General features: G+C 35.0%; 2 protein-coding genes across 3 annotated transcripts; one reads left to right on the top strand and one right to left on the bottom strand.

The window, feature by feature from the left end:
- Positions 1–1305: 1305 nt before the first annotated feature.
- On the bottom strand, positions 1306–5172 carry LOC111403568. Its single transcript, XM_023032122.1, has 6 exons — positions 4233–5172; positions 3456–3947; positions 3193–3252; positions 2649–3065; positions 1961–2556; positions 1306–1823 (listed from the first exon to the last, which is right to left on the bottom strand). The coding sequence occupies exons 1-5, from the start codon at positions 4890–4892 to the stop codon at positions 1978–1980; spliced, it is 2208 nt and encodes a 735-aa protein (XP_022887890.1). The 5' UTR covers positions 4893–5172; the 3' UTR covers positions 1306–1823; positions 1961–1977.
- Positions 5173–22859: 17687 nt separating this feature from the next.
- LOC111403569 (transcription initiation factor TFIID subunit 13-like) lies at positions 22860–25722 on the top strand. 2 transcript variants are annotated; one of them, XM_023032124.1, is made up of 6 exons: positions 22860–23577; positions 24178–24299; positions 24395–24432; positions 24772–24831; positions 24957–25031; positions 25432–25722. In XM_023032124.1, exons 2-6 carry the CDS (start codon positions 24197–24199, stop codon positions 25534–25536), a joined length of 381 nt encoding a protein of 126 aa, XP_022887892.1. In that variant the 5' UTR covers positions 22860–23577; positions 24178–24196; the 3' UTR covers positions 25537–25722. The 2 variants fall into 2 exon arrangements, with proteins under 2 accessions (XP_022887892.1, XP_022887891.1); XM_023032123.1 differs by having other exon boundaries at positions 22861–23577; positions 24184–24299.
- Positions 25723–27488: the final 1766 nt, after the last annotated feature.

A 27488-nucleotide genomic window follows, 5' to 3' on the forward strand; every position in this document is an offset into this window, starting at 1 on the left:
TATATATATATATATATATATATATATGCAGCCCATCTCCCAAGTTTGACTTAGGAATCAATACACAATCCACTTGGGGCGTTAGTGTGGTTCAATGCACCATCTTGCTTTTTCAAATCAATTGATGAGACGTCTTAATGAATTCATGAACTGAATTAAATGCAAATTAGATATCTGCTACTAGTCGGACACTATGCAACTTTGAACAATATGATCTAAACTTGTTACTGAAGGTTATCTCCACTTATGCATCAAAATTTGAGGTAAATTTTACATTATTTTGCATCAAATTTTATTTTCAACACATTATATCAATTGATCGATGTTTATTCATTTTCTTCAATTTTTAATTCTTAACAGTTTTTTATTTGAAAAATTATTTGTGTTTATTTTATATTTTACAAGTACAAAATAAACAATTATTTAAATTAAAGAAAATATTGAGTTCATTAACAAATTTAAAAAAATGTAGTACAATTAATAGAAATACCACTACTAAGAAAATATTAAACAACAACAACAACAACAAAAACAACAACAACAATAATAATAATTAATTATATTACAGAAATGTAAAACAAAAATGGACTCAAATACCCTTAACCAAATTTTTTGCAAAGTGAAAGAGAAGGACAAAATGGTATTTTACCATTTTGGTGCTAGTTGGTGTTACACTATTTATTTGCACCATTTCAATACGTTGGAGGGGATTTACACCAAATATTTGATAAAATTTGATGAATTATGGTGCAATGGCGGAGGGTTGGAGATGCCACTTAAAATGGAGGTCCCTGTTTTTGGTGAAATAAATAAATGCCTCACATATGGTTGGTTCATTAAATGATGTTAGGCAGAGATTTTGGTAGCTTCTGTACGCTAATCTAATTGGAGATTAACTAGACTCTTTGGTACACAATATTAAAGATCAATGGCACAAAATCTTAACAAATGGCAAAAATGCTTAGTTTTGCTGTTTTACCAGGTAGGGGTTCACACAGATCCCCTACCGACCCTCTTAGCAGTTGGGTCCTCAAGCAGGACCCACTTATATAAAAAATTGGCCATAAACCCACTCAACCCCCAATGATGGGCGTGGTCGGTCTCTGTGATCCCCTACCTATACGTCAAGCTTCGTCCAACAATGCAATTTGGAACAATTAGAAATCATAGCTTTCGAGTTTCAACTTGTTCAAATACCATTTGATATCTCATAATTAAGAAAGAAAACCATTAACTTCATGATCTCGCAATAAATTACACGAGACAAAAACGTAAAACCAGAAAGAAAACAAATCTAGGAGCACAAAAAACACACATTCAATAATCATATGGCCATATATAATTGAAATATTAAAAAAAAAAAAGTGACACTTTTCCCCTTTCCACTAGAAACCAGCATGAAATTTCATTACAAATGGTGTAACTCTAACCTTTTCTTGTATGTAATGTGATTCTACAAACAATTGTGCAACTGCCCCCATTAAAAAAAATCAGGGAACTCAAGTTGCTCTAGTTGTATAGCCATATGAATAAAGAAACATCTACTCATAAAAATCTTAGACTCGACCGTCCATGGTAATAAGAAACACCACCTGCCGCCCCTCAGGGCACATCCGAGTTGGTGGAACAATCACTTCGCTGGGACGCTGGAAGTAAGGGTGGGGAGTTCGATTCCTGGAGTTAATACTGGGAGCCATATGGAGAGGAAGTCATTGGTGTGAACAAACGCCCAGTGAGGAGAGCTCTCTTTGCGGAAGGAGTCCAAATGAGTTGTGGGAACTTGGGAGCCAACAAGGGCACATCCTGCGATTTACCTCCCTGAGCTGCTGAGGGACCGGAGGTTCAGGGACAAGGATCTAGTCGGACGCAAGCCCAGACACCTTGTAAAAAAAAAAAAAGAAAAGGATCTAGTCGGACGCAAGCCCGGACCCCTTGTAAAAAAAAAAAAAAAAAACACCACCTGCCATGCTAGCTTGCTCAATGAATACTGATCAAGCTATATGTCCTCAATATCAACAATTTGGCAGGCAATAAGAGCACAACCAGCAAATGCATGTGCTGAGATGCAACTAGCCGACTACACCGTTTCAAAGACTCCCTCCCAGCCTGAAATGCGCCAGAGAAATGGAACTGACCCCGGCCCATATTACCTGATGCGATAGGCCTACTCATGAAGATACCGCCATTTACTCCCACTGGTTCCAAAAGTGACCACCAAACTTTGCGGCGCTGTTCTTTCTGGGCTTTTCTTATGGAGTCAAGTTCTTGATGGATAACATTCCGAACAGAGTTGAAGTACGACTTCATGTCGTGATCTCTTTTAATGGATCCTTTCGAACCATATGCAGAGTGATCACTTAATATCTCAAGTGGATGTGGTGAGTTCAAAAATATTTCCCGAGCAGCTTGGATCTGCTTCTCTGCCTCAACGACATTTGAAACCGGACAACTCAACAGATAAAGACCACGTCCTGAAGGAAGAAGATCATGGTTCGGAGAAAAATTCTCATCTGGCTGAAGAAGTAAAAACTCTCCCATTGGAGCATATAAGAGCTTCTGCAAACACGAGAGTGCAGAAGAATATTTCGGTTACATGAACTTGACAAAATGTATTGCAACAGTTCTAACGAATGGAATTAGCCCATTACCTGGCTATTAAGGCATGGATGATTGCGGAAGTTCTTATTGACAGCCTTGAGAAACCTCACTACGTGATTAGGATAATTGCAAGAGAAAGCTCGAGGAACAATATCTCTGTGCATTGTAATTGCCTGAACATGACTTCGAGGTAATCCAAGGTCGAGTAGGAGTCGATCCCCTCCACACATAATTGATGGTGCACCAAAAGTTATAACAGGAAGTAATGAAGAAACGGGCACTTCGCCTCTTATCAGAAACATGAGATTCAAAAGCAATGATAAACTTCCACCAAGAGAGTGTCCCGTGAAACGGAATGTGGCCCGATCTCCATGAGATTCTAGATGAGCACGAACTTCAGGCAACATCTGCTCATACATCCCCTTCGCAACTTCATATATACCTCTATGTACAAGCACGTCCAATCCCTAATGAGAAAATTTGTATAGATTCCTTAATTAATGTTATTTCCACAGATATAGCTCACATTTTAATCCCAAAACATGAAGACTTCAATAAATAGTTCACAAGCTTGATAGGAAATTTAAATATGACCTCAAAATGAACGGGCTCGAAGAGCAGATTCGCTTGCCACGATGCCATTGATTCAGATCCCTGCAGTAAAGAAAAGCAGAATATTGAGCAATAATAATCCTGGCTGTTGATTAATTTCAGTCTACCAAAGTTCTCAATGGGCCATCAAATTAAAGAATCGCCTATAACCTCATACATAATACACCTCAGTGTGGAACTGCATTGACTCCCAAATTAGATATATTACCCAAAACTACTTCAAAACATTTCTTTGGCCAACATACCTGAATGACAAAGAATCTAGTGGCACTCTTATCATCATCACATACAAACCACTCACAAGGTGATGCACGAGTTGAGCTTAGATCATCTGCAACAGCCTGCTTTACTTCCTCCTTTGCAGCAACTACTGCTGTCACTGAATCAGTGGTTGCAATTAATGAAGCTACATCTTGATTTATCATATTGACATCGTCCGTTCGTCCATTTATTTCTTCAAGCAAATTTTCTCCCAATGCAGATTTTGAGGACTTGAAGCCAAGAATGCTCTTCGTGTGAGAATGTAAATATGATGCAGCGGAGGCAGCAATTTGATAAGTAGCAGATGGGCTAACTCTGCTCCCATTCATCTTCTCCTTGCTTACGGTTATATTTCCTAATGCCTCACTAGCTTCAGCCCCCATCGCCTTCTCATCCCCAGCTTTCAATACCTGTTTTTTCTTCTCCAATGAAGATGTTACGAAGCGCAGTCCATGGTATCTCAGGAGATTCCCTGGCTGCACCAACAGAAATAAAATTAGCCTTTCCATAGCAACTCAACCAAACATAACTCCTATAAAATTCATGCTTTGCACAAACCGAATCATAAACAACAAACTAGCAATAATACTTTACCATCAGTTTCCTATCAACATTGCCAGGAAGATTTCAGAATTTATCTAAAATATCAAAAGCAACATTTAACAATTCTAACCAAACAAGATTTCCCAAACCATTTAAAAGCTCAAACATTACTATAAAAAATAATGAATTCCTTCTGTGAATCAATCTCAAAAGGGTACCTTAATTTGGGTTATCGAATAAGCTAAATTTGCCAAATAAGACATCTGAGCATATAATCTAGCTTCAGCCAGTGGCACCTTTTGAAGCATCTTTGAAAACGATTCTCTATCAAATTCAATTTTATTGTCATTTTCTCCATCAATCCCACATACATCACATTCTCCATGTTCTTCACAGCAATCCTCATTCTCACTGTAACCATTATATTTTCCGTCCATCCCCCCAATTTTATCCTCTTCTTCCAATTTGGTCTCATTTTCTTCAACAAATATACCCTCCCTCTCGTCTACTTCCTTCCACAAGGACCTAACATGCAAAATCTTGAAAACCCAATTCCCATTCTGCACTTCTTTCTCTCTCTCTTTCATTTTGATCTCCTCCTTTTCCTCCACCAATACGGCGTCGTCAACCGCGATCGCCGGCTCGCACCGATTTTTACCTCCAGTCCAAAGAGATCTAAGTGGGTCCCTGAAAGTAAAACCCCACGGAAAATTCCTCCGCTGAACTGCCGCCGCCGCCACCGACTTATTCTCCGATGGTCTTCCGCTGGCACTGATCTGAGAATGATAGCTTGTTAGAACATCCATCCCCGCATAACCCGTGACGGATATTGGCGGCGCAATTCCCTGAATCCCCGCCTTTAAACACAAAGCGTCCATCGTAAACAACTTTCCAGAAAAATAAAAACGGTTTTTTCTTGTTGATTCTTTGTTTTTCAATCAAACTTTAAGACTCTTCATGCATTTGTACGTATAAATAGCTGTAAAGAAACACAGTGTAGGGGGCCAACGTGAGATGCCGATGCATAGGATGTTAACTTTCTGGGCTATGTTTGAATTTTTTGAATGCTATTTTGTGATGAATCAATGAATGTAAGAAAAAAAAATTGAGAGAAATTTAGAGAGAGGAAGGAGGAGGTTTCTTGGGCGTTTAAAGTAGAACGAAAACAGGTGACCAAACTTTACACGGTCTTTTCATTTCTTTTAGGTATTCTTCTTACCGGGGAGAAAAAAAAATTACAGCGAAAGCGAAATTAATATTGAAAAAAATTAAAATTGTGCAGAATACTTTTATGTATTGAATTGATTTAACTTGATTAAAGAAAAGTGTACCAAATTTTTGTTTATATAGATGAAATAATTCTCTAATCTTACTAATATAAGGAAACTAAATTAAATCCGAAAAGGATTGAAAACTAAAATCTTATATAAATAAGAAAAAAGTCATCATATTCTAATCAAGAAAATAAAGAAATTTTACTCTAAATAAAAGAAGAAGAAAAAATCTTATTCTAAATAACCAAAAAAAAGAAAAAGAAAAAAGAGATAAAATTAATCCATATTTGAAATATGATTGTCCCCTATCATTCTCTCTCACTTGAAAAACACGATTGGTCAAAGAAGGAAAAATGCTCAAAATGAACATTTACTTAGGTGAACAATTAAATATACAAATTTGATGTAAAAAAGATCTCTTTTGTATATAATTTTACATGTGTAAGATATTTCAAGCAAAAAATAATGTTGTATGATCAATACATTAAATTAGATAGTAATACGATTTTGAACCTCGATAGAAGTGATACCAGATAACAACAAGCACAATAATCGTCTTCGATCGTTATATGAGTTCCTACGAACACCAAAAATGGGTCGAACAGGGCCCAAATACCCTCAACTCATAAATCGAAAAACTCTCACTCTAGGGACTAGATCTTTTATATAACAAGAAAGCCTCAAACAGGCCCGAGACCACTTAGGAACTAGATGTTTTTACTCACAAAAATTGAAAAAGAGAATCCTCATATAAAAGAGAAAGAGGCTGACACATAAAACACACAACAAAGGCGCCACCAAAGAGAGAAAAATAGCAAATGATTTGGAAAGAAACAAAAATTGAACAACGTGAAGAAATTAGGGTGACAATCTAGATTTTATATCACATGCTGCAAGCCATCAATCTTCATATTAAAACAACTTTTCAAATGAGCTCTCTAAATACGGACGCGTTATTGAGCAGTAAACATTAAAGTTGCTACATTAAAATAACACTTTAACTTGGACTAGATCACCGAGTGGTATTATGGGTTTATCGGACTTAATTGTTTCTTCGAGGCAAAGGCCTGAAGTATATGTTTGGGGTTGTCATTGCCCTAAGTTTGTTTAGAGCATCACGACCTAGTAAATATGAGCAATAAATTTCGTGATACCCATTTTTTCTACGATCATTAATTACCTAACGAAAGGTTTTCTTAGCTAATATTAAAATTCAAACCTCATATTTTGTAACATAAGCCAATGTGTTATAAATAGACTAGACTAGTTTGTTTGATTGAACAATTTGGATCAGATTCTTTCAATTTACCTGGATTTTTGGCGAAACATCACTGGATTTATCAATTAATTTTAAAAAAACTAAATTTTCTTATAATTTTTTTATACACTCATTAAGTCATTTGAATATTGAAATTCTATAAAATTTTAAATTATTATGTGGATGCATTAAAGAGAGAGAGAGAGAGAGAGAGGATGAACGTCGTCCTCGTGTAGGTGTTTACTGGCTGTATCTCAGTTGGATTACGCACTTTGTCGGGATTTTACAGCTCATCAAGCCAATAATAAAGCGCGTGGTAAAACGTGCCAAGTATGAAAAACTTCTGTCCATGCCACGTGTATATGTCTTTCAAGAACTAAAGTGGTGACCGATGACGTGACACTTGGGTTTCCTCCAAAGATGATGGAATGCACACAAATGGTCACTTTGGATTTAGTTAAAATTTATACTTTTAATAAATTTTAATAAAATATATTTTTAAAATTTGATAAAAGTTACAAATACGTATGATTAATTATTAATTTTGACTTATCAACTTTTTTAACTATATCAAACATGAACTTAGTACGATAACACTTATAAATGAGTTGTCATTGGCTTAACAAATTGTCACCTAATTAATTGTTCTATATTGATGTAGAAATTGAGCGTCTATCAAAATTTATAGAGCAAGTAATTTAAGTTGTTTGATCGACATGGTGAAAAAAAAAATGAAAAAGAGTGTTGAAAATTTAGAGATTGTGATATGAAGTAACCTTGATCTTCAAATTTTGATAAAGTTTTCATCGTGAGATGTGTTAAGTCAAATACTGGCATGGACAAACAGTTATTTTAATCATCATATCTCTTGAACTTTTTTTTCATAGTAATGCCTTATGTACCTTTATAGTTTCTAAAGATATTAGTGGAAAGAAATATAAGACAGTTTAGTGTCTTATTCCGATTAAATTTCAAAATTTATGATCAATTAAACTAATACAATTGAACGTAAGAGCATATTTGTCAAAGGGCTTTGTTACATGAACAGAGCGTATTTGTCAAAGGACTTTTGAAAAGGGCCTATGTGGTCCTATTCAACAAGAATAATACATTTGTCAAACAATTAATCTTGTTGGATGGGGTCATTGACACCCCCGTTTACAGGGTTTTGAATTATCCTAGGGAAAAGGTAGCGGTAGTCATTTTTTGCTTGTCTCTCTCTCTCTCTTTATTGCCATGTAAGTCGGGATTTAGCTTGTAATTTGAACTTGTTCGTGTAGTCGGACTGTTTGTCAAATTCTTACTTTCTTTGATGAGTTAAGGTTTAGCACCTACAAGGCAGAAGTTAGTTTTACAACTAAAAGTTACCGTTCTATACAATGACAAAAAAGGAAAGGATTAGTTTTACAACTAAAAGTTGGTTTTATTTTTGGAATTGGAATGGAAAGGGTATGGTTTCAAAAGGGGGAAAAAAGCGCACTTTCTTTCATTTTTTCACTTTTATTGCTTTCTTTTTTTTTCAATGGCTGGCGAGATTTTGACATTTCAAAGTTCTGCCACGTCATCATGCTGTAACAAATTCTGTAAAGTATACGTGTATAACTATTCAAACAAAAAATAATGCTATCCATTATCGGTTTAGGTAGCATTATATGATAGATTCAATTAAATGTGAAATTATGTTATTCATTTATTGAACCTGTAATTCAATATCACGAGTTCTGTCACCTAAAAAGCAACTATTCAGGAACTATGCTTCATAAAAACTTCTTATGAAATTAACAAGCTTCTTGAGATTTTACTTACAGTCCAATAATTTTGTAGAAGTAGATCTACAATTAATTGAATTTTCTTGTACATCAAATTATACAATATTACATAGAACTAAAATAGAAAATTTTAAGACCTCTAAATTATTTTCTTATTCTTTAATTTGTTTCACCCGTTTAATTTACCAATTCAATGTAAAACAAAGGGCCCCAAAAATTGAAAAAAAAAAATTTTTGTTAAAAGGGAAAATTATTTAGAACCCTACGATTAAGGACTAGCTTCTGTAAAAAGGTGTTAAGTTTAAAACTTAGATTTCGGGTGTTAATTACATATTATTAATTTAATATTATATTAAATAAATTACTAATAATTCAACCAGGAAATACACAAAAATGGATTTTCAACTGTAGCAAATTTTAATATTGGCCTTTGACCCATTAAATGAATTAAAAAAAGAAAGAAATTAAGTTTAAAAAAAATTACACTAAAAGGGCGAATTTACCCTTCAACTAGTGACTGTTTGAATCTCATTTTCTAATCGACCGACCAAAAAAGAAAATCGACGCACAATCGCCTGAAAATTGTCCGATCAACCACCGGCCAACTACACCACCGTTGTAGTGAGCTTCACGCATCTACACTGGAAAGAATACCGGTTAGTTTTCTCGCATAGAGTTCCAGTTGAAAATTTATTGAATAATATTAGATTTAATTAGATGAATATTCGGTTTGATTTCTATCATGAGCATGAGTAGTGCTAGATTGTGAGCATGCTGGAATGAAAAATGTGATATTTTTTGTTGGACCTACTGGCCGGCAATGGCGATTTCCCGCAGAAACGGGGAAGACGAACTGTAACAGTCGGGTTAACCCGGCTATTAACAATCCCAACAGTCATGGGCCGACTGTTAACAGTCGACCCACGACTGTTAACAGTCCAATTTTTTTTAAAAAAATATATTTAATTTTTATTTGTTTTTTATAATTTTTGTAATTAATTTAATTTTTTATTTGATTAGTAATTATGTTATTTATTTATTTAATTTTTATAATTGTCTTTTATTTATATAATTTAATAATTGAATATTATCTTTAATTAACAATTTTGTGTTGTTCCTTTTTTTTTTTATAAAATAATCTTTAATATTTTTTTTCAAATTTATTTAAATAATATAAATATTCTTTACATTTTTTAAAAATGTATTTAATTTGAAATTTTTTGTTTGTAAATATATTTTCCAAATGATTACAAGAGTAATTTTCTTTATAATTAATTTATTTTAATTTGATTAAATAATAATTATGTTATTTATTTATTTAATTTTTATAATTACCTTTTTTTATATAATTTAATAATTGAATAGATAATGTTGTCCGAAATTAACAATTCTTTTTTTTTCCTTTTATTGTTCTTTTACCTTTGATTTTGTTTCGAATTTGTTTAAATAATATTTATATTCTTTAATGTTTTTGAAAATGTATTTAATTTGATTTTTTTAAAATATATTTTCCAAATATAATATTTGTGATTAATTTTCTTTATAACTAATTTATTTTAATGCGTATTGTATGGTAGTTAGAATTCAGTTCCCTTAATTTTGTGAGATTATGCTTTCTTTTGTTATCTGTTGTTCAATACTCTAACATTTGAATTTTTGCAGGATGGAGTATCATTTAGATGGGGAGTTGAGACAGATGGCAGGGAAGGCTACTTGGAACAATAGTTTTGAGAGCTTTACTGCTGTGTTGGAGTTGCTCGATGATCAGCACAGAGATATGCTACGACAGTCCTTCTTATGGCCATTGTACCAGTTGCAAGAGGTGCAGTACTCAGGACAGATCATCGATGCACTTTTATCTTGGCTTCTGAGGCCAGTCGACGGCGATTCCCTCCAGTTCGACCTCGGGGGCAAGGTCGTCAGTTTCTTAGCATTTGAGTTTACATTGATCACTGGACTGAGGATTACGGGCGACGATACAGCCATTAAGAGAAGCAATAGACTGTACGAAACGTACTTCCAGGGACATGGGTCAATACTTCTACCCGACTTGATGGTTGCGATCAGAGGGTGCGACCAGATGCTAGATAGATTGAAGATTGGGCTGGTCTACATCCTCGAGAGTGTGATGAGGTGTCATCACAAGAAGACTGCCATCGACATTTTTCATTTGCAAGTTACTGACGACATCGATGTGTTCAACAACTATCCATGGGGCCGGAGATGCTACGAAAACATTGTACATGTCTTCACCGGAGCACACTCGAGGCCCAGGGGGTCGATGCGTAAATACGATACATATGGATTGTCCTTAGCGGTGCAGGTAAATGTTTAATATAATCAAATTTAAAGTTTTAGTACATTACATTTGCGCGTAATAAGTATATGTGTTACAGATTTGGGTGTATGAGACAGTCCCTGTACTAGGGGCCCGCTTTGCACAGCGAGAGGAGACACGCTACCCAAGGATGCTTCATTGGAGATCATCGCAAGCGGAGGGATGTCCCACTGGGAAGCAGTTATCGGCCTTCCTCGACGATCCTCAGGTAAGTATTATGCATTTGTGATTTATATTATACGTAGTTTAAAATTTTGTTTACATGATCGTTAAGTAGTTGAAATGTCAATATGTCAACTTGAAGTCATACCTGAGTTGACACCGTCGATGGAAAAGGAGGCTCGGGGTCTTGTGCGGGATTTAGGCGTTCCGCACGCCCCAGACGAGGAGAAGTCTGATCCGAGTTTGGACCGAGATTGGGTATGTGAATGAAATATAATTTATTGAATATCATCGACGTATAAATATATTGAATAATTTGTAATGTTATTTATGTAGGAGGGCGGTCCAGCTGATCCACGATCACCTCCGCCAAGGGTATTGCCGCCATCATTGACATCACCTCCGTCGAGAGTATCGTCCCCGCCATTGGCATCACCTCCGTCGAGGGCATCACCGCCGCCAGTGGCATCACCTCCGCCGAGAGCATCGCTGCCGCCATTGGTATCACCTCCGTCCAGACGCCTCTCCCGTGTGTCTCCGGCACACAGTGATGATTTGTATGCCCGTTTGACTGGATTTATAGTGGAGGAGGTCGATGCGCTACGACGAGATTTGATGGAGAGGGTCGATGATCTGGGACGAGAGTTGACAGGGAGGGTTGACGATCTGGTAGGAAAGATTGACTATCTGACAGGGAGGGTCGATGATATGGGACGAGAGTTGACAGGGAGGGCTGACGATCTATCCCATGATATTGGAATACTACAGTCTTCCGTTGTCGACCTTCAGGATACAGTAGCGGCGCTTAGAGGAGATCTAGCCGGCAGACGATGGGGGGACAGAGGGGATGGAGGAGATCATGATCGAGAGGGTGGCAGAGATGGTGATGGAGAGGGGGGTCACGCACATTTTTGGTGTGACGAGACATTGGAGTCATTGTGGTTGTCTATGGAGGGGGTGGCCTCGACGGGAGGGGCGGGGGAGGTGGTGACAGAGGGGGAGGCCCCAACGGGAGGGACGGAGGTGGTGACGGCGGAAGGGGAGGCCCCAATGGGAAGGGCGGAGGAGGTGGCCCCGGAGGTCGAGAGGACGCTCGGCGTGATTGAGGGTAAGAGACATGTTGTTGACGAGACGGAGCAGGTGGTTGACAAGAGGTTGAGAGTGCCGTCACAGTATGTTGTTTCCCCTTTCACGACTGAGGCCAAGAGGAGGACGTTCATCGATGGGACGCACCCGAACTTATTCAGGGAGGTGAACAATGCCAAGTGGAAAGCGTTCAAGACAGAATGGCGGAGAAGTATCCCCGGGTAAGGATTGTATGATTTTAATAAAGCACTGTACGCTAACTCGTCTACGCTTATTTTAACATTTCCTTGTTTTTTACAGAGTTAGCCGCACGATAGGTCAAAAGATGGTCTCGGACCCTTACAAGTGGTTCCACGATATCACCACTGCGGGAGCTTGGCTCGCCGATGATGTAAGTGAACTATTCATTTCGTGTATATTATGTATACGTCACTTTGTGTTTATTAAATGAATAACTCATACTTTTTTGGTGTTTCCTACTACAGCACATTGACCTGATCATGGACTTGCTGCGAGATCGAGCGCAAAGACATCCAAAATCATTTGATGTCCATGGTCGAGTCATATTAAACACCGAATTCTTGCGTGCCGTTACCATAGAGTATCAGTCGCTCGAACTTATGGGTAATGAGTACACGGTGCCAAAATATATGCTCGAGTGGGTGATAGGACTGTCACCGAGTGTCGGGGAAAAATCATGGGAGGGTTGTACACATATACACATTCCAGCATGCATCAATAAACACTATGTTACACTGGAGATCGTTTTTGCTGACTCGACTATATATGTGTACGACCCAGATCATTCATGTTTGACACAAGGCCAGTTGGAGCAAAACCTGGAGTCCGTGGCTGTAATTGTTTCTATGATGGCTGGACGAGCGGGGATAAATGTACAGGACAGATTGCGGATTGTTCGAAACACGACGACAGCACGACAGTCCGTAAGGTAAGTATTTGAAATTTGTTATTTTTATCTTTCAGATTTAGTTTTTACTTACACAGTACTGAATTGATTCATTCTTGTTCAATTGCAGCGGCGACTGCGGCATATTTGTCATTAAATACGTCGAATTTTTAAATATAGGGCATAAGGTTGATGGAATCAACTAGTCGTGGATACAGAACTGGAGAAAGAAGCTAGCATGTGATTTGTTCGAATTTAATGCTGACCCGTAAATTTGTATTAAATATATGTAACGCTTCAATTGTAAATTTAATTATTTTTTGTGATTATGAAATAATTGTAAATTTGTTTTCAATGTATATAATATTCATATTGGAAATTTAATTATATTTTTTGTTTTGTTATTTTACACGTAGGCCGAGTATGGAACTATTTTTTTCATATGAATCATTATAAATACCATTTATCAAGAATAAATATTGAACATCGAAGATTTATAAAAAAAAAATATTGAATAGTGTAAAATAAAAGGAAATATTATTCATTTAACGTACCTGTCTAATCGTCATTTAGGGAAATTTGACTGGTACAAAATTGTCGAGTATGCCCTACGACTTAGCACCTACCACACCCACGCGGTCGAGAAAATTCTCCGGTAGATGGTATTCTAGATGTACTTGGATGTCCAGGACCACGCGGCTTCATTCGGTAGAGGAAATATAGTCTCAACATATGTTGTTCTCCAACACTCAGTCGTATAATACAAAGAGCATAACGTTCTCGTAGCAAAGCTTCGATACATGGCCACTGCAACTGCATGCTCACATGGAAAGCTCTCCAACTGAAATCTCGTACAACTGCATGTGTTATCGGTCAAGTCCACCATATATGCCGTATTACGTGAACATTGCACGGAGAAGCGAAACTCATCTAGTGCTTCCACATTCAACTTCCTCGCAACCTCTGCCGCCTTAAACAGTTTCTCCTCTTGAGTTGAGGCCAACACGCTACTGCAACTTTGTGATGCCGCACGTCGGTCATGAAATCACTGTTGTAGCTTGTTACGAATGTTTTCAATCATTGCGAGAATTGATAACTCTCGATCCTTCTTAAACAATGCATTGAGAGACCCCGCGTTATTCGACGTCATCATGTTGTATCGACGTCCTGGAAAGTATGACCGCGCCCAATGTTCGATCCCCATCTTCGTCAGATACTCCAACGTCGGTAATGATTTACTTCCTATCTCGAGCATGAACTTATTATACTCTTCAGCACTGTAAGCTTCGGCTGCTCTCCTAAACAATGAAACGATGTTTGTGCCCCGATACCTAGTCTTCAAATTACCTTGTATATGGTACATGCAATACCCGTGATGTGCCCCGGGAAAAATTTCAGCGATACCGTTTATTATAGACTGTCCCCAATCGGTTACAAAGGCAAGGTCTTCGACTTCCCCGATCACTTCCCTCAGTTTAGAAAAGAACCAACGCATGGACAGATCATTCTCGCTGTCGACTATGCTAAATGCAATAGGGTAAATTTGGATGTTGACATCTTGACATGTAGTTATAATTAATTTGCCTTGATATTTAGCTTTCAGAGTTGTACCATCAACTAGAATTACGGGTCGCATTGCATTTCGAAGACCCCGAATACATTGTCCGAGAGCCATGAAGAAATACTTAAAACAATTATCGCCCCCCGTCTCAATAAAAAATGTCGTGCCAGGATTAGTTGTTCCCATGTTATGGCAATACCTAGCCAATTTAGCATAGCTCTCTTCAGCCGATCCCATTAAATCTTCCAACGCACATTCTTTGGCCTTCCACGCTTTTTGGTAGCTCATGACCACTCCGTACTCTCGACGGACGTCGTTAATGATGTCCAAAGGTCTGTAGATCGTCCGTGGATCTTGATACTTGTGCATTATCTGTCGACCAATAGACCATGCTCGAGCTTACCTGTGATTGTTTCGAAGAATTCCCACTTCGCAAGTATGTTCCCGTGAATACTTGCAAATTACGAAGCACTCATTCGTGTCCATCTTAGTTGCTCTCAAGCGCCAATTGCAACTGTCTTTGACGCAGGCAACTGTCAACAGTGACTCGTTTGATTTTTTTACCTTGAACTCAAAGTTATATTTTAATGACAGCCGGTGCACCGCTTCCTGCAAATCTTTCTTGGTTTCAAACAGTTGCTCGATCTACAAGTCCTCATCATAGGGAGCCACACGGGAAGAATTGGAGGACGGTCCACTTGTTCCAACCTGTGAACTCCCACCCGGCTCGTGTCTCTGTTGGGATAAAGCAATCAAATTCTCATTTGTAAACTCGTTTATATTCTCATTGTCTTCAACTGTCGACGGAATTCTACGCGTAACAGCGACATCACGATCAGAAGCAATTGTCTCAGGAATACCCACATCATCCGCAGGAACTATCTCCACTGTCTCCCAAAAACCTCGATCATTGTTATCCGCCCTATCTGAATCTTCGCGTTCACCTTCGATAACATCCTTCATATTTAAAGTCACACCAAGAACAGTTGGAGTCCGATGCATTTTATTCAATTCTAATAGATAATTCAATTCAGCATCATTAGTAACGAATACCGGTGGCATCGGAATGGATGAATCCCCATAACCGTTGAATAGATATCTCAATTGCATATCGTATTGAGATTGATCGACATTCAACTTATTTTGCAAATCGTGGTAAATTTCTAAGTATGGTGTACTCTCTGTTATGAAAATTGCAATACAACCACGTATGTCACTCGTCTATCTCCATTCCCACCGATTATTTTCATTTAATTCGAAATCATCGAAATAACAGACGGAGATTATCATATCTACACGAGGAAAAGGTTTTAATCAACTTCATTTATTAATTATAAGAAAAAATCAGTGCCAACAAAAATCAGTGTAGAGTCGGTTCATTGGCTGTTAAACAACCGACAGTTGGCTGTTTAACAGCCAAACAATCGGAAACAGTCGGACTGTTTGGCTGTTTTTGCGCAGGAGAATACGGTTCTAAAGAAAAATATTATACATCTGTTCAATTTTTTTTATAGGTAAGATCTGTTAAAAAAAATTTATGCTAACTACTATGTCGACATAAAATTTCTCTATTCAAACATATACTAATTTACTGAAAACGAAATTAAACATGCGTAAATGCACTTACTGATTTGAAGTAATTGATATAAAAAAAATTTCTGGCTTCAATGTTTCAAAAATTTTCTAGATTTTGAGGTTCAAGCAGATGAAAAGATGAGAGTTTTTCCTGTGTTGGAAGCTCGTTTTGAAGTTTTTATAAGGGGGAAGTGTTTGATTTTCAATTATTAACTAAAAGGATAGTATAGTCCTTTCAACAATATATTATTTTGTAATTGTACAAAACATTTAAGGGCATCTTTGTCTTTTACCATACAAGAGGCCAATGTCATAATATTCATGATTTTGAAAGTGAAAGTGGAATTTAGGTCCTTTGACTGGGTCAAACTTAAAAGTACCCCTAATTCAACCCATCCCATCGAATCCCTAACTCCCACACCCCTTCCCCTCTCCACACTATCTTTTTTATATCTTTCATCACTCAAACAACCACCTACCTCGATGGCACTATGAGAGCCATTGATGGCGACTCGCAGTGCATGGCGAGGAGAGCGCTCCACTCACAAACCTTCCTCCATTCTATCCCTTATATTTAGATTTTTTTCTAAGTATTTGTTGAATTAGATGCTGTCTTTTTCGGGGGAAATGAGGCTGGCCCATTACCAAAAAGCACATTCTGAGAAATTTTTGGCTACCGAATGATCTAGATATGGTGTTAGACCCGTTTGATGCGTCTGTAGGAAGTGAGGATGAGATGGGATTGGAGGACGATATGTTCTTCTACTTACATAAATATGGAGAAGCTCAGTGCTGGAGGTGGATCTAAGATTAATGATTATATTTTCAACGATGTTGGTAGTGGAAGTGGTGGTTTTGGTGGTGGGGTGTTGGTGGACAAGGACAAAGAGAATAGTAGTGGTGGTGTTGCTAAGTCAAGGTACTCGATGGATAGTTCGAGTCTTGCATTTTCTGAAATTGTTGGTGGTGGTTTTCTTGGTGGTATGATGCCGGTGGTGGTGGTTGCTGTTTATTGAAGGTGGTGAGGGAAGTGATAGTGATGATGATTGTTGTTGTGGATTTGAGGTGAAGCTAGGTTTAAGTTGAAGGTGGTAGTGGTAGTGGTAGTGGTAGTGGCAGTGCATTGGAGTCAGTGGCGGATGCAGCTGGGGATTTTTTTATTATTTTTTATTTTTTGATTAAATTTTTACCTTATATTGTTGGTAATTGATTTTATTTTCAAACATTTTGTAACTTACTTGGTGAGAGCCAACCTTAATATATTTCAACTCTTAGGTTTGAATATTTGTCAATGAACTTGTTATGTATTATTTTTATTCTATCATTTTTACCAAAATTCAATAAGGGAGGGACAATAAGGATTTGAACCCATGATCTCAGGTAAGAGTTGTGGTGAACTTAGTCATTACAGTACCTCTTGAATTGTGTTAATAAATTTTAAAAAAATGATATTTGTTAGGTTTTGATTGTTTTAATGTAAACAATTTTAAATATTCGAATTCACACTCTTCCTTTGAATTATACAAAACTTGGTAACAATGTTATTTGATGAGTTCTATCTATTCTTATAACAAAATTATATATATTCATTTTAAACAAAATAATTGTTATATTTATATTATAGACCTTGTTCGATTCCCCCTTTTTTAAAAACTACATTTTTCTTTTTTCTTTTCATTCATACATTATTCAATAAAATAATATTACACGTAAATTCAAAATTTTTCTTTATTTTTAGTCACACGTTCAGACGTTCTCCATCAAATCACCATTCCAAAATGCATTTTTTGCCTTAAAAAATAAAAAGATACCAAAAGGACTTCTAATATTTTATTGCGGCCAAGGGTAGATCATCAACGGCCGCCCGTAATGACTCAAACTTCTGGATTCGCCACTGATTGGAGTGGTACTGGATTGTGGTATTATCATTTGATGTGTGCAGATTTGTTTGTGGTGACTCTCTGTGACCTAATATGTGTTTATTGTCATCAGATATGACTAATTCTGTCTTCATTGTAACTGTATGTGGCCAGATTAATAGTAAGTCACAAATTAGAAGTGCTCTGATCACAAACACAAATTTGGTTACAAGTTAGCCACAGATAATACATGTCAGTGACTTGATTACATACAATTAGAAATTAAACTGACTTGGTCACAGTTAGTCACAAACAATATAGCAAACAATAAATCTGATCACCTATAACATAGTTAGTCACAAATCTCGTCATATATATATATATATGAGAGAGAGAGAGAGGGTTTGTCAGTGTGGGGGTGTAGAAAGATTTGAATTTTTGGAGATTTTTGGAGTGGGGATTATAATATCAATATGTCAATTGATATAGAATGTTAAAGAGAGAATAAATATATATTATATATTTAATAATATGATTTATCACCAGATTTATGAAAGTGTTGAGGGAGTTTGCTAATTGTAAAATGTGGTTCTTATAGTTAGTAGTTATGTATTGTTTCCTAGTTAAGACTAAAACAAAAATAATAGTGAGCTCAAAAGAAATACTGGACATGTCTCAACTATATCGGTTGTCGAATATTATCCCATGCATGTTTCCCACGCAAAAAAGCCCAAACGTCGAAAGCACCCAGTTTATTGAGCTTTTCTATTCATGGGCCTAAATCAAAATTGTACAGAATTTCCTATGGGGACTTCAAATACACGAATCGATTTGAAATATCAATAGAAAAATCATTGAACACAATTATGCTTTGACTTAAACGTATCAATATACGGTTAAATGCGTGTTTTGGAGTCAATAAGTATTTGGAAGCCAAGACAGAAGAAAACAGGGACTCTGCCATTCCATTTTCCAAGGATGGTGATCTGCTGCTTTGTTTCTTTCTTCTAAAGTTTTTGACAAAAAAAATTTCCGCGATTTATCCATTGTGTTTAGTAAATAGTATTATTTCTTTGAATTATTTATTTTCTTTTCTCTTCTATTCTAATCTCATCATTTGTTCATCTAATACTGTCATATTGTATCCTTAAATATGATTAAACTTCCAAACTAAAAGTGACATGATGGGTGAACTTACGTAGTTTAATTGTGGGAATCATGAACATAATTTCCACCTCGATTTTGATATTGTTGATGTTGTTCTAGTCCACGTGAAATTTCATCTTTGAATAAATGATTTTGTATTAGTAAATGTCAAAATCATATTAGTATGAATTGGATTAGGCAGGTATATATGAAAATTCAAATTTTTAAGTCCATTGTCTTGGATTAAACTTTTTATTTAAGTATGTTAATATCTCGTGCGAAAAATATGACGTGATTTTCCCTACAAATTAACATTGTTGAGGGATTATTAAATTCCAATTCAGCAAATAAAAAAAAAAGGAAAAAAAGGAAATTGACACAAATATAAAAAAGTTAACTTCGAATTGATTCAATTGACGCATGCAAGATATTTGCAAAAATGAGAGCGTGACTGCTTTTTTGAAAAAATTAACTGTATACATATGTTTGCATTTTTGAAAATTTCAAATATACGAATTCAAATATTATTTTACGTTCACTTTTCTTAAAAATGTCATTGTATTTCATTGGAACATTTAACTAAATGCATATGTGTGAGTTTTTTAAAAATTAAATATACGAATTTAAACTTTGTTTTACATTAACACATATGAAAAATTAACTTTGAATTGATTCAATTGATGCATGTAAGGTGATTGCAAAAATTGAGTGCGAAAAAGTGAAATTCTATTACTTTTCTCTAAAAAAGTTACAGTATCTCATTGGATCAATTAATTATATATATGTGTGTGTGAATTTTTAAAAATTTAAATATACGAATTTAAATATTGTTTTGCATATATACAATGTGTTTGTAAAAATGAGAATGTGAAAAAAGTCACAGTATTTCATTAGAACAATTAACTAGATACATATGTATGCATTTTTGAAAATTTAAATATATTAATTCAAATCTTGTTTTCCATCAATACAAAAGAAAAATTAAATTTTAATCAATTCAAATGATACATGTTTGCAAAAATGAAAATGTGAAAATGTGACATTTTGTCAATTTTCCCTAAAACAAAATCATAGTGTCTCATTAGAACAATTAATTAGATCCATGCGTATGCATTTTTGAAAATTTAAATATACGAATCTAAACCTTATTTTATGTAAATACATATAAAAATTAACTTCGAATCAATTCAATTGATGCATGCAATGTGTTTGCAAAATAAGAATGTGAAAAAGGTGACATTTTATCACTATTCTATGAAACAATGACTATGAAACAATTATATTCTACCATTTATTCTTATGACGTCATAGTATCTCATTGGAGCAATTAATTAGATGAATACGTGTGCATTTTTTAAAATTTAAATATACCAATTCAAACCTTATTTTACATTTACATACGAAAATTAACTTTGAATCAATTCAATTTATGCATGTAAGGTGCTTGCGAATATAAGAATGTAAAAAGTGACTTTGTTACTCCTGTGACATTATGTACAAAAGTTAATTTATATGAAAAAATGATATTGTGTTACTCTTCTCTAAAAAAATCACCGTGTCTTATTGGAGCAATTAACTAAGTGAATACGTTCGTGTTTTTGAAAATTTATATACATGAATTCAAAAAAAAAAGGAAAAAAGTGACACAGACTTAAATGCAAACAAAATGCTTATCTTTAGGGCTGGGTATAACCCAACCCAAACCACTCAACCCGACCAACCCAAATCAATTGGTTTGGGTCGATTTTTTAAGTTCAATTGGATTTGGTTGAGTTGGAAAATTAAATTTGAGGTTGGGTTGGGATGGGTCTCGGGTTATAAATTAAAACTCAATCCAACCCAACCCGATGAATTAAAAAATTAATATTTAAGATGGAAAAATAATTTAAATAGACACAATATTAAAGATAAGAAAATAACTTATAATTTATAACCGTCCATTTTCTTCACATAGATCGATTCACATGAACACTATGTACAAATCCAATGTTATTTGACGATAAAGTAAAAAGCAGAGACATTGATGAAATGAATGAATTCCAAAAAATTGTAAAAAAGAAAAATGCTTCATAAATTTTAAACTTATTTATATATTATTTCTAGAAAGAATTCCTTGTATATGTGTTTAAAAAACTGAGTTTTCCAAGTAATTTCCAACTCAAAAAAATTGTCCAAATTTAACAAATAAACCGGATCCAACTTTAAGTGGGCCGAAGCCCAAAACGACCAACACAATCCAAATCGACCCAAAGTTGATTAGTTTGGATTGGGTTGGGTTTAAATCAATAATTGAATTGGGTTGGGTTTGGGTTGGAAAAAAAAATCGGCCCAACCCACACCACGCCCACCCCTACTTATCTTAAAACAATAGTCACATTGTGAATGTAAGCATGTGCATGAATTACTTTTGTCAAACATTCGAAAATTGTTGTAAACACTCAAAAAAGTGGTACAAAAGAAAAGTGAAAATGAAAAAGTAACATGAATTATTAAAAAAAAAAAAAAAGTGATAGAAAACCAAGAAAAGTGACAAAACGTTGTAGTATACTAGTTTACGCGTGAGAAACGAAAGGTTTTTGAATTTATTCCTTATTTAGCCCTTGTTTGTTTCCCATTTTTTCTTAATTTTTAGAAAAAAAAAGAGTCGTTATTGGGCCCCACCTGACATGACAAGTTTGACTTGCTTCTCACAATTTGTCTAGAGAGGTGAGCCCAACTGCTGAAAATGTCATTCTCATTTTTGGAAAAATGCCCCTCAAACAAGCACTTAAAGTCTTCTTTCATTTAATGCCCTCTCATGCCAATTCAATTATTTAATGTTCTCAGCATACTATAAATTTTCTTATTTCAAGCACACCAACGAGAACAAGCAATGCTGACAACAATTCCCAAAGCAATTTACAAACTTGTTATGAAAATATAGTGCAAAAATTCAACAGTGTTAATGATATTGAACCCCAATTATAATAATTAAGACATTTTGACACCAATCTTTGAGTAAGAAAAGGAATTTTGACAATCGAAACCTCTGAAAATAGCTTGACTGCTCTTTCAATGCACTTCCTCATCCGAAGTTCCCACATTTGACGCTAACAAGGTGAGTGCACTTCAGATGTGCAACTAAAATAGAATTGTTGAACACATGCACATTCAACCTCATAATATTCATCATTCTCAACACAAATTGCACTCCAACAATGGTGCATTGTTTTATTCTAAGAGGAAGCGATCAAACTTCTTTGCCAACCTACAAGAGTTATGATCTTTCCTTCATCTCAAATTGCATTGTCCTTATGGTCCATGCATGTAATGTGTATCTTCACTATAAAATATTCTATCTAACCTTATCCAGAAACAACCACCTAATTACTGCCATTCACAAAATATAGTGAAAGAAATAAAACTGTAACTAAATTCATAATAGCACGTCCATGTATCCTGATCCCAAATCGACACTTAATTGAATTGTTGGATGAAAGCATAGCAGATCCTAAAATTTGACTCTTGCATATCATACGTTTTAAAAAGAGATTAAGCCCCTGTCTGTTTCTCATTTTTGGAAAAATGAAAATGAAAATGAAAAATACAGTCGTTACGAGTCCCACATAAAATATAGAAATTCAAATTTGGTGATTTGATGTGATTAATAACGATCATATTTTTCATTTTTATGAGAAAAGAATGAAAACCAAACATGGGCTAAATGTAGAATTGTTCAAATTTTTCAATAAACTTCATAAGGATGCTTTCACGTTTTATGTAAAAGCCATATGATGTTTATTTAAATATACTCTCATTAAATGTAAGTGAAGATTTCAATTGAGACATTTTGTCAAACACCTTGATGGTCTTGGAAAATCAAAAGGAAAGAGTGTGTAGTTTTGGAGCTAATAAAAAATTTAATAACAATTTTTTTCTGCATTTATACACAAACTCATCATAATCTATGCTCAAACCTGGATTACATGTAAACGAATGAAAAAACTACTCAAATCCGAAGTTCACCTCAAAAACGAAGTTTATTCAATATTACCTTGAAATTCACATGAGCGTAATTCTTCAAGTTTGAAGTTCCTTTTGTACTTCCAGATTTTCTCTTAGATGGCTTCGTTTCATGAAATAATTTACCTACTATAACCATAGATAAAATCAACAAAATATCAACAAAGATTTACAAAAAACCATTTACGAAGGAAGAAAAGATCTTCGCTCAAAACTAGTCCCAAAACAACCCAATCGTAAAAAGATTTAGAATTTCTATTCGTGTTAAATGAACTCTATAATTTTACCCTTGGAGATTTTTAGAAAATTTTCTACTCTTTATTCATAATGCATTCTATTTTTCAAATTTCCTAGTTATGGGCTGTAATGAGCCTAATTTACCCATTTGGTATTGTGAAATTTTCCCATTCCTATATTACTTCCTTTTAGATTCTCAATCCAAAAGATATAAAGCCACTCATTCTTGGCAAAGAGAACGCGCCACTCCTACTCAACCCCTTAATTTCTTGATTCATATAATTTGATTTGACTTTCTTTTAAAAATAAATCAATTGGTTGTTTTTATTACGATTTATTGTTTAATTACTCTCTGGGTTTCCGCAGGTAGATTCTTGTTGAATTTTCGGGTAAGTATTTCACTATTCTTGTTTATATTTCTTGATCTTTACATGACAATATATGTATTTTTTGGTGGGGGCAGTGCCAAACCCCACATCCAGTTTTTGAGATATTCAATTCGAAAAGCCCTATCTCGAACTGAATGTCTTTTATGATTTTGTTATTAAATTCAATTTCCAGCCAACGAAAACTTGTGCTTCTTATTGTTTTGGTTCGCTTTTGGAGGCATTTGACATTGTTAAACTTCCATATGGACTATTATGGATGATGGACATTGGGCAAAAAAATACAGGATGAAAATGCCATTTATGAATGCTCCATAATGAAGCAAATGTTTGTCCGTGATACTTTGTATGTAATTGTGCTCGTTGGTGTAGTTTCTCTCATTAAATGACATTTATCTAGTTTAGAGGATTTCAAGAATCAAAGGAAAGAACAGACTGGGGGATATATTTAGTCTGCACTCTATGCTAATCTTGATGGCTCTTTATGCTTTATCTAATAAGCAAATTTTCGCTAATATAGTAATATTAATCTGATGCTTCATGGTATTTGATATAATCTACTATTCACTTCATCCTTGAATTTTGAAATGATGATAAGAGTAGATGCAGGACACTAGAAAGTATGAACAACGCTTCTGCTCGACTTTCCACCAAAGCGAAAGTGGGATCATCTCAGCCTCCAGAAAATTCATTTAAGCGTAAACGTGGAGTTTTACAAAAAGATTGTGGGTTTATCCTCCCTCGCATCTTTTCCTTGTTCTAAATGAAATTTTAACTCCTATGCTATGTTCTATCTAATTATTTAATCTGGGTGCATCAGTGCAGCATATGGTGTATGGTTTTGGCGATGATCCAAATGTATGTCTTGCTCTTTCTCTAGATTTTCTCTGCAAATTAATCTCTCTCTATCTCTTTAAATAGGTGGATTTTACTGTTGGTTATATATTTCCTCAATTTTATGGACATGCTTATCTAATTCGTAAAGTTTTACATCTCTTGATCATTACTTGAACAAATTGTCTGTCTATATGTTGGATGGCCAAGAGTGCCAGATCAATAATGTATTTACATGCATGTGATATTAGTCTTGACACGTGCATCGTGGTGCACTCCCATGTACACACTCATCTCCAATTATCTGAAACTGTCTTATATATAATGCAATAATGTCATTGTATTGCCATTGTTGCACTAAAGCCACTACCAGAGACCTTGGCACTTGTGGAGGATGTTGTTGTGGAGTACGTAACAGATTTGGTGAGTCCTTTGTTCTTTCTGATCCATCCAGATGATACTGAAATCTATAATTTCCTTGCGGCTATATCTTTTTTGGCTCTGTTTGCCCTGTGCTGGATTGCAAATGATAATAGTGACTTCTACAGGTCCATAAAGCTCAAGATACTGCATCGAAAGGAGGAAAGCTTTTGACCGAGGATTTTCTTTTCTTAATTCGCAAGGTACATTTATGTGACTCATAAAAACTGTGAACTTTCCTTTCTTAATTCTTAATTCTTAAATTTGTCGAATACATTTCACCTATCAAAGAGGCATTCGGGTTTTAAGTCGACAGGCTTGTAAAAATTGTTTTCCGTTGTTTATGATCAAACTTCATCTTTGGTGCTAATCTTCAGTTTCTTGGAATTAAAACATTTACTTCTCATAAAAAGACGAAGTGGCAAGTATATCTCAAATTTAATGTACACTGGATTGTAGCAGAAATTTTAGAAGTTCTCAGGTGAAATATAAAGTTTAGAGAAACCGAATAATATTACTTCTCGTTTCTATATAACACTCTTGTGTATTAGCTACTGCTACTAATGTTTGGTAAATTCAGTACTGGCCTTTTTAATCTTGTAGGACTCGCCGAAAGTTAATCACTGCACAAAATTGTTGTCAATGAATGAGGAATTGAAAAAGGTACGAAAGGCTTTTGAGGTAGACAAAGATACAGTCTTCAACTGAGTGATGGGGGCATTGTAAATCTCAACAACAGACAACAGTTCTATTTCTGCTGTATATGTGGTCCTGCCCTTAATATTTTGTTCAATCTAATAGCTTCACCTGTTACACATTTTTTGTATGTACCATGCACCGTCTGTTTGTTGGGTTTCATTCATTAATCTCTGATCATTGGGTTCATTGTTTGTTCGTTAAGGTGTGTTGTACAGTATTCAATAGTATTAAGAAAGTAAAAGAAACTAAAACCTTGTTTGCCACTAGGTATCAAACATAGTCCACAATATTTTAGCGTGCAACCCTTGTCAGTTCCCGCATCACTCTTTTGTATTCTACCATCTAAAATTAGTTTTGACATGAATAATGTTATATAATACTAGTAGTGTTGAACATCCTTCTAGATGTCAGTATATCGTAGGTTCTATTGAATGGATCATAGATCATAATATATAATTGAACCTTTAATTTAGCCCCCGTTTGGCCCCCATTTTTGTAGCGAAAATGAGTGGAATAGTGTTTTTTTTTATTTTTAAAATGAGTGGTTGAAAAAGAAGGAAAAATTTTCGATTTACCTATAATATTATTTTATTGAAGATTGTGTGGTTGAAAATAAGAGAGAAAAATTGAATGTAATGTAATGGAAATTAATGAGGGCCAAACGGGGGTTTAATGTCACAAGTGCTATCATCTAGACTTGTGTTAAACATAAATGGTGTTAAATAGCGTTATTTGGATAAATAAAATATTTTTCAAGGCTATTTCTTAATAATTTGTTTTTCAACAGGGAAGAGACGGGATGTATTCCTAATTATTAAAATATGGGAACATTACATATATATTACAATACACAATATCAAAATTAAGAAATTAATTTTTATTATTCCAAAAATCAAGTCTTAATTAAATTTTATTAGTTAGATAATTAATCTAAAATATATTTTATTAATTAAATATATTAAGATCATAATATTATATAATTTATAGTCACAATTATGTACTAGTCACCATTACAGCACAAAATCAAAAAAATTATAGGTCACCGACTTATTTCTCAATCCCAAATTTTCAAATTAATTGATCATGTATTATTTCTCTATCACAAATCAAAAACAATTTATCAAATTACTAGAATATGTGTTATTTCTCAATCACAAATCTCCAATTTTAAATGTTACAACTTATTTTATAATCACAAATTATAAAATTAATTGGTCACAAGTTATTTTTTGATCACAAATTATCAAATTATTTGATTACAACTTAACAAATTATGAGTCACTATTACAAATTTAGTATCAATTTCACTTTTTTAAGATTACATATTATTTATTGATCATAAATTTGTTATTGATCATAATATCTAAATAATTGATCACAAATCCTCTCTATACAACCCCAATTCCATCCTAAACCCAGCACCATCAAAACTATCACCTCACCACCACCTAAATGCCACCAGCATCACCTATCTACAACCACCGCCATCACCACCACCATGTCACCATCATCATCATCATATCGATTAGCAGCGCTACCATTGCTTGTACCAACAATCAACAATTACAACTACCATCTCCTCTATCTTCGTCTACACCACAACCACAAAAAATCCACAAAGCCGTCGTTGTCGCCATCACCACCACTACATCAGTACCATCGCTTGTACCAACAATCACCACCATGATCTCCTCAGACCACCATTTCTTTTACGTCTATCACACCACAACCATTAACAACAACACAAATATGTAGATTAAAATAGATCGCGTTGCGCAAGCAGAGGAAGAAACAGAGCATCAATTTCAATCAAAACTAAACTGCATTCTGCACCACGCGGAGAGGTTTTGGCAGTGTCACTGCAAGAGGAGTGGTGCCACTCTTGCAGCAACACCAAAATAGTGAGAGGGGTGGGTAGAGAGAGAGATGAATCAAGGTTTAGAGTTAAATTGGGTTGGGAG

This window comes from Olea europaea, chromosome 11 (assembly GCF_002742605.1).
Source record: "Olea europaea var. sylvestris chromosome 11, O_europaea_v1, whole genome shotgun sequence".
Taxonomy (NCBI): domain Eukaryota; kingdom Viridiplantae; phylum Streptophyta; class Magnoliopsida; order Lamiales; family Oleaceae; genus Olea; species Olea europaea.